At 38.5% G+C, this 9,047-nt stretch overlaps 1 protein-coding gene across 2 annotated transcripts in view; it reads right to left on the bottom strand.

Annotated features, from left to right (window-relative positions):
* Positions 1 to 9,047, bottom strand: part of LOC139756264 (sorting nexin-13-like) — a 90,365-nt gene that overhangs the window by 1,304 nt on the left and 80,014 nt on the right. Inside the window, exon 17 of one of the 2 annotated variants that reach the window (XM_071675482.1) lies at positions 27 to 148. In XM_071675482.1, the coding sequence (XP_071531583.1) occupies positions 27 to 148 (122 nt within the window). Of the gene's footprint in view, positions 1 to 26; positions 149 to 824; positions 3,776 to 9,047 lie in introns of those variants that run through there. The other variant, XM_071675483.1, reaches the window with a different exon arrangement.

The raw sequence follows: 9,047 nt of genomic DNA, 5'->3' as shown, positions 1-9,047 counted from the left end.
TGAAACTATATTTTAAACAATCTTACCTTTTGGTGCAGTTAGATGCTTGAGGGAGTTGCATGGTGTGCAGTAGAGAGAGCAGGAGTGACTGTGTGCGAGGAGTAGATGGTTGCACGTGATGCAATTGCTGTGCACCACTTGGCCCCAGCTGGAGAGAAGAGACAGTATGGGAAAATTTATGTAGCAGGGTGTTGCTTGTCTGGTCTACAATATCCTTGTACCTCCAGGCAGAGCGAACAGATGCCTGCAAAATGGACATGGGCAAACAGTTGCCTCAGGGTCATCATTTTCATACTCGAAGGTTGATTTAATCTGTGCTACGGCATCAACAAGTTCATCATCTACAGTAAGGACTAACTGTTGGCCATATGCACACATGTAGTGGGGCATTGTAATGGGGTTTAATAAACATGGTGTTACATTATGAGCCAAATATTTTGCAACATAACAACTCACAATTTTATAACTCAACACCACTTTTACAGACAGATGAGACATTTATAGCATGCATAAAAGGGCACTTATTGTGAAACACATTTACAAGTTTGTATGTGTGAAGATATAACAAATAACCCAATAAGTACTTTATACATACTTATAAACACTCTGCAAATAGTTTTACACAGATGTATCATTGCATAACATAGGGCGTTAGAGGTATGAGAAAATTTTTAACTGGCTAGCATACTGTACCTTCTGGCATGGCTACTGAGAGTTTACTGATACACCTTGTGAAGTCCACTACATAGGTTGCCAATGTATCTCAGTAGAGTTGGATTACCATTACAGAGCCTGCTTTGAGGAGCAGCACACTAGAATTTTACTTTTTTTTTTTTTGAAGTGGTGCACGTTGGATGAGACTGGAAGTTGACACAATATCCATGTCATGGTGCACGAAGATGCTAAAATACTAAATTTACAGGGAGTGAGAGTCATAAGTATGAGTAAAGCTAATCCACTTGATTTACAAAAAGAAGTACCCAATCATTCATTACATACAGTGTATTGGGAAAACATTACATAAATCAAAGTACCATAACTTTAAAAAATCTATTCTTCCAGTTGTCACTCTTTAGTCTGCTAGTTTTCACATTCTCTGCCAGATCACAAAATACAGAGGTAAGTGTCTTTTGTATAATGGGCTATAATGAAAATAAAATAAATACCACACTGTAAAAACCCAATTTAGATTACTTTGACGGTATAAGTTTTATACTCTCTACACCAATTATCACTATGACTGTCGGTAAATTTTGACTCCTCAAAGCAATTGTCAGGTTAAGAGGCAGTATAAATTTTACAGTTCCTACAATCATCATCACAGTAAAGGTATCATTTTTTCTTTTCAGAACAAAAATTATCAATAATTGTCAGTATGAGTGTACAATTCCTACAGTAACATTATAATTCATACTCACTAATACAATCATCACAAATGTCAAGATGAATCTGATACTCTCTACATCAATCATTACTGTGTCATAATGAGTTTTATACTTCTACAGGAATTATCAATGTAACTGTCAGCAACCAGTTTATACACACCACAGTAATCATGACTGTAACAGTTATGAGGAGTTTGATGCTTCCTAAAGCAATTGCTATAACCATAAGTATGATATCTATACTCACTATTCTTACAGCAATTATTGATGTAAATGACAAAGCGATTTTCAACACTCGAAGCCTTAAAAGTCTATGAGTTTTTTGATCCCAAGAATAGTCATCATTGTAACTGCCATATAAAATAAATTGATCACTATTACAGGTACTTGAAAATATTTACACTGTTCTATCAACCAGCTGGGATTTTTCAGCAAAATATAAATACCATCAACACAGAAATGGAAATATAATACATGTTTACAGAAAAGACAAACATTTTGTGTGTGAAGCCTACCTAACGCTCCTTGACATCTCAAAAGTGGTCTACAAATTTTTACATATCACACGGATTTCAGGGACAGGGAAACAATTCACTGCTTATTTTTTGATATAATAAAAGAGAAAAGTAATTAACACGTCTCAAAACCAGTTTCTGATTTTTCAAACTTCCATGGAAAACTTTTATGACCATGTATTAGGAATACAAAACACTGTCAGACTACAACTTCTCAGTGACACAGACTTTAAAACAGAAAGCCTAGTTAAATGCTTGGAAATTAACATGAAATCTAAGAAACTAAATTGCAAAGAACTATGATAAAAACTTTGATATAATTAACCCTTAAACTGCTGTACTTTCCTTTTTTTCTCTAAGTGCAAAACCCTAGCATACATACTCATCTTAAATCCATCTCGTTTTTCATTTAAATGGGACTCACTAATCCTTTTTAATACAATCCTCCTTGATTAATAATAGTCTTACCATATATTTTGACACTGTTGTATACATTTACATCCTTTACCTTTAAATAATGGAATAATTACTGCCTTTGTCTAGCCAGCATGGTAAACACTGGGTTTCCAGGCTTTCATGTACTCCTTTGGAGATTTACTCAACAGCAGTCACTTGCACTGCTCACTCTCTCGGTCACCACTCCATCACATGCCCCAGCTTTTCCATTCTTTAGAAGCATCATTCCTTTTCCTATGTCCTTCATAATGTCCCCCTCTCCCCTGTATCTATTCATCTCGCTCTATACCTCTAAAAACTTAATTTTTTGTCTAGCATTTTCCCAGATATGTCTCATCCATTCTCACTCTACATTTCCCCCCTCTTTAGTTTACCTCTTTCTAAAATAACTTGTTCTCTGAATTCTCGATGTGAAGCTCCAGTCTATAATTACAAGGTGATTATCCAACCATTACAGTCATTCTAAACCTATTACATATTCATTTCACAACATATAAGCTTCAGCTCACATAAACACAATCAAACACTTCAAAACAACCATTTCCCACTAAAACTCTAACACTCTTGTATATCCATTGCCCAAGCTTACTCTCACTTTTTTTCCTTTCTAACCAAAGTCCTCTTACCTCTCATCCATGTTCTGCATAAATCTAATATACCTAATTTTCTTTTTCTGTGTGTCTAGAACTCCCAGCCTCTTACATTCATTAGTGATTACTCTGACATTCAAATCACTCATACAAACCTACATCCCCCTTTAAAACAGCTGCAGGCATGCTGCATTGTGCAAGGCCACATGTACCTTGTGTGGGAATCACCAGCTCCCTGAGGTAGACTTACTCCTCTTGAATAATCTAACCATTCATTGAAGGAAAGTCAACAGCAGAAACAAAGCTCAGTATTACCTAACCTCAGTACATATTGATACAATGAGAATAGAGAATACAATGGTTTTCCAACTTGCTTCCCATTCTCATTTTATCAATGCAAGTGAGCAAGGAAATGTTTCCCTTTCCCTTTAAAGTCTAATTCATAAAAAAGTCATACATGAATGACTGCCTGACATATCATGGGCATATATTTATTACTTCATGGTTAAATAAATCATTATAATGCAAAATATTTAGACTAATTGTCAGATCTATACAGCAAAATAAGATTACACTAGATACAACCAATGGAATAATACCTGTACAGAAAATCTTACATACATACATAAAACCCAATTTACAGGTTCATGCTCTTGAACATATTTTCACAACAGCTGCTGAATACATATACTTTTGACTTTTAAAAACTAGTGAAAGAGCAATAATTCTCTCATGTGTCTTGTTTCAACCATATCACCGGTCAGTTCTACCTTTTCTTGAATGTGGAACATTTCTAGCAGCAATTCGTGCAGATCCTGTATGTAATGATCTGAAAGACAAGATACAGTAAAAAACATCCATGCAGATCCTGTATGTAATGGTCTGAAATACAAGAACAGTGTAAAATACATCTTTTCATGAATTATGAACCCATTTTATTAGTGAATCTATTTAGTATAAATGGAAGAAAACCTGTTTTGATGCAAAGATAAGATTATTTCTCTCTCGATCAGTGAACTGATCATGAGGTCTACTATGAACTGCACTTGATCATAATTCTCTCCAAAGGTGGGAAAAATAGCCAGATTTACCATGTAAGACAATTAAAATTCTGCCATACCCTATATCGCTCCTCCTTTTTGTTATCAATGAACAACAGCAAGCCAGTTTGGCTTCATGAAGTGCAGTGCACCACACATACAGGGCTTACAAAATTTTCAAAGGATCTTACTAGAGTGACCATCTCAATCCTGAAAGGAATTGCCTTTTTTTTTTTAAACAGCTGGCTGTTTCAGCTTTAGAGAAACGTCATTCTTAGGAATACTGAAATCATACAATCAAGGAAAGAACCTTAATCATAAAGGATTCTTAGCTTAATTTCATCCACTTGAATATCACATGACATTTTAAGCAGATACAAAGAGATTCCTCTGGCCTCTATACAAGGAGTCAAATAAGAATAAAATAATCCTACAGAAAATAATCTGAATGACCCTTACATTCAATGAATTTTCAAACAAAAAGTACGTTTAAACAGCAAACATTGTATTACGACAAAATCTAAAGTAAATTTCTGTTTGGATGTATAATCTGGGAGGTGGGCAGATTAGAAGGAGTAGTGAGTGGTGAGCTGAAGAAGTAAGATTGTTAGTGAAAGAGAAGAGAGAGGCATTTGGATGATTTTTGCAGGGAAATAATGCAAATGACTGGGAGATGTTTAAAAGAAAGAGGCAGGAGGTCAAGAGAAAGGGGCAAGAGGCAAAAAAGAGGGCAAATGAGAGTTGGGGTGAGAAAGTATCATCAAATATAGGGAGAATGTTTTGGAAGGAGGTACATAAAGTGCGTAAGACAAGGGAACAAATGGGAACATCAGTGAATGGGGCTAATGGGGAGGTGATAACAAATAGTGGTGATGTGGAAAGGAGATGGAGTGAGTATTTTGAAGGTTTGTTAAATGTGTTTGATGATCGAGTGGCAGATATAGGGTATTTTGGTCGAGGTGGTGTGCAAAAAGAGAGGGTTGGGGAGAATGATTTGGTAAACAGAGAAGAGGTAGTAAAAGCTTTGCGGAAGATGAAAGCCGGCAAGGCAGCAGGTTTGGATGGTATTGCAGTGGAATTTATTAAAAAAGGGGGTGACTGTATTATTGACTGGTTGGTATGGTTATTTAATGTATGTATGACTCATGGTGAGGTGCCTGAGGGCTGGCGGAATGCTTGCATAGTGCCATTGTACAAAGGCAAAGGGGATATGAGTCAGTGCTCAAATTACAAAAGTATAAGTTTGTTGAGTATTCCTGGGAAATTATATGGGAGGGTATTGACTGAGAGGGTGAAGGCATGTACAGAGCATCAGACTGGGGAAGAGCAGTGTGGTTTCAGATGTGGTAAAGGATGTGTGGATCAAGTGTTTGCTTTGAAGAATGTATTGGACAAATACTTAGAAAAGCAAATGGATTTGTATGTAGCATTTATGGATCTGGAGGAGGCATATAATAGAGTTGATAGAGATGCCTTGTGGAAGGTATCAAGAATATATGGTGTGGAAGGTAAGTTGTTAGAAACAGTGAAAATTTTTTTATCGAAGATGTAAGGCATGTGTACGTTTAGGAAGAGAGGAAAGTGACTGGTTCTCAGTGAATGTTGGTTTGCAGCAGGAGTGTGTGATGTCTCCATGGATGTTTAATTTGTTTAAGGATGGGGTTGTTAGGGAGGTGAATGTAAGAGTTTTGGAAAGAGGGGCAAGTATGCAGTCTGTTATGGATGAGAGAGCTCGGGAAGTGAGTCAGTTGTTCGCTGATGATACAGTGCTGGTGGCGGATTCAGATGAGAAACTGCAGAAGCTGGTGACTGAGTCTGGTAAAGTGTGTCAAAGAAGAAAGCTGAGAGTAAATGTGAATAAGAGTAAGGTTATTAGGTACAGTAGGGTTGAGGGACAAGTCAATTGGAAGGTAAGTTTGAATGGAGAAAAACTGGAGGAAGTGAAGCGTTTTAAATATCTGGGAGTGGATTTGGCAGCGGATGGAACCATGGAAGAGGAATCATATGGTGGGGGAGGGGGCAAAAGTTCTGGGAGCATTGAAGAAATGTGTGGAAGTCAAGAATGTTATCTTGGAAAGCAAAAATGGGTATGTTTGAAGGAATAGTGGTTCCAACAATGTTATATGGTTGTGAGGCATGGGCTACAGACAGAGTTGTGCAGAGGAGGGTGGATGTGCTGGAAATGAGATGTTTGAGGACAATATGTAGTGTGAGGTGGTTTGATCGAGTAAGTAATGAAAGGGTAAGAGAGATGTGTAGTAATAAAAAGAGTGTGGTTGAGAGAGCAGAAGGGGATGTTTTAAAATGGTTTGTGCCACATAGAGAGGATGAGTGAGGAAAGACTGACAAAGAGGATATATATGTCAGAGGTGGAGGGAACGAGGAGAAGTAGGAGACCAAATTGGAGGTGGAAAGATGGAGTGAAAAAGATCTTGAGCAATCGGGGCCTGAACATGCAAGAGGGTGAAAGGTGTGCAAGGAATAGAGTGAACTGGAACGATGTGATATACTGGGGTCGATGTGCTGTCAATGGATTGAACCAGGGCATGTGAAGCACCTGGGGTAAACCATGGAAAGTTTTGTGGGGCCTGGATGTGGAAAGGGAGCTGTGGTTTCAGTGCATTATACATGACAACTAGAGACAGTGTGAACGAATGTGGCCTTTGTTGTCTTTCCCTAGCGCACATGCGGGGGGCAGGGGTTTTTCATTTCATGTGTGGCGGGGTGGCGACGGGAATGAATAAGGGCAGACAGTATGAATTATGTACATGTGTATATATGTATATGTTGAGATGTATAGGTATGTATATGTGCATGTGTGGATGTGTATGTATATATATGTGTATGTGGGTGGGTTGAGCCATTCTTTTGTCTGTTTCCTTGTGCTACCTCGCTAACGCAGGAGACAGCGACAAAGTATAATAATATAACATAAATCATTCTTGCAAATGTTGGCTGGCTGGAGGACTCTTCCCTACAAAATATTTCGAAACTCTTCTGCTTTTTGACAGTCTTTTAAAGTATTTTTCCTCTTCCTTACCATTCCTTCTGTATTTAAGACTTGATGTATCCTCATTCCAACTCCGTCACAGTAAATTTCATCAAACTTATCACCACAAAGCCTTGGTTTCTGTGTACTGAAATCCATTTCCCAATCTGTGGCACCAAAATAACTGTTGAGGTTTGTGTACTTTCCATGATTAAGTCTCCTCTTCATGTCTTGTCCCACCTCTGCTCTTTTAATGTCCTGATTTACAGCATAGTGAAGCTTGAGCCATACATGGTCACTTTCTCTAATCAGTGCATAATATACAATATTTTCAATATCCATGCCATCATATTTTATTACTGTTTCTGTGCTACAGGGAGAGAGTTTTATACTTATGTTCCCCCATCTCTTAATGTTAGATTTGTGTACCATGTCTTTACTCTTTCGTATGTATGCACACTCACACACCCCAGCCTAGATTTGGTACCCATTCATCAACCAACCCTGGAAGGAGGATGAACACCAAGGATGGGTGTAGATTGATTACCACACCTAGGATTTGAACCCTAGCAGATCTAAACTTGGGCTGGCATGTGCTGACTCATAGTCAGTAACGCTAACCACTAACCAACAGAGACCTGTGCATGTGTTTTTCAAGAATATGCACCCCCCCAACAAGCAACAATGTCCAAGGTTTGATGAGGGGTCACAATCTCCACGCATCCCAGCTTACCATTGAATCTCTTCTTACAATCCATACTTTCTCCACTTCTGATCCTGTTTTCTAATCTCACTATATAAATCTAATCTCATAAAGTACTAGCAGCTACAAATTTATAAGACAAGTAAACTTAAAAAAGTAAAAACCATCAGCATGAAACATCAAGTGTACCAATTTGGTTCTCAAAACTGTGTGGAGATGGTCAGCAACGAGGTTCAGTCCATTAACAGCACACTGACCCCTGTATACCATTTAACTCCAATTCACTTTATCCTGTGCAAGCTTTACACCCCTCTGCATGTTCAGTCCCAAGCACTCAAAACATTTTCTACTCCATCCTTCCATCACCTAATCAGTTTCCCCCTTCTCTTTGTCCCCTCCACTTTTGACACATATATCGTCTTTGTTAACCTCACCTCACTCAATCTCTCCCTATGTCCAAACCATTTTAACATACCCTCTTCAGCTCCCTCAACCTAATCATCTTACCATACCTCTCTCTTACTCTATTATTTCCTACTCAGGGAATCCTCTTTACACAACATATTTCCTCAAACACTTCATTTCCAACACATTCATCCTCTTCCAGACCTTCTCATCTATATTCACATTTTTTATTTATTCATTTATTTTGCTTTGTCGCTGTCTCCTGTGTTAGCGAGGTAGCGCAAGGAAATAGATGAAAGAACGGCCCAACCCACCCACATACACATGTATGTACATACACGTCCACATACGCAAATATACATACCTATACATCTCAATGTACACATATATATACACACACAGACATATACATATATACACATGTACTTATATAATTCATACTGTCTGCCTTTATCTATTCCCATTGCCACCTCGCCACACATGGAATAACAACCCCCTTCCCCCTGATTTGTGCGAGGTAGTGCTAGGAAAAGACAACAAAGGCCCCATTCGTTCACACTCAGTCTCTAGCTGTCATGTAATAATGCACCAAAACCACAGCTCCCTTTCCACATCCAGGCCCCACAGAACTTTTCATGGCTTACCCCAGACACTTCACATGCCCTGGTTCAATCCATTGACAGCATGTCGACCCTGGTATACCACATCATTCCAATTCACTCTATTCCCTGCACGCCTCTCACCCTCCTGCATGTTCAGGCCCCGATCACTCAAAATCTTTTTCATCCCATCTTTCCACCTCCAATTTGGTCTCCCACTTCTCCTCGTTCCCTCCACCTCTGACACATATATCCTCTTTGTCAAACTTTCCTCACTCATTCTCTCCATGTGACCAAACCATTTTAAAACACCCTCTTCTGCTCTCTCAACCACACTCTTTTTATTTCCACACATCTCTCTTACC

This window comes from Panulirus ornatus, chromosome 21 (genome assembly GCF_036320965.1).
Source record: "Panulirus ornatus isolate Po-2019 chromosome 21, ASM3632096v1, whole genome shotgun sequence".
Classification (NCBI taxonomy): domain Eukaryota; kingdom Metazoa; phylum Arthropoda; class Malacostraca; order Decapoda; family Palinuridae; genus Panulirus; species Panulirus ornatus.
This window is presented reverse-complemented; position numbering and strand designations above follow the sequence as displayed.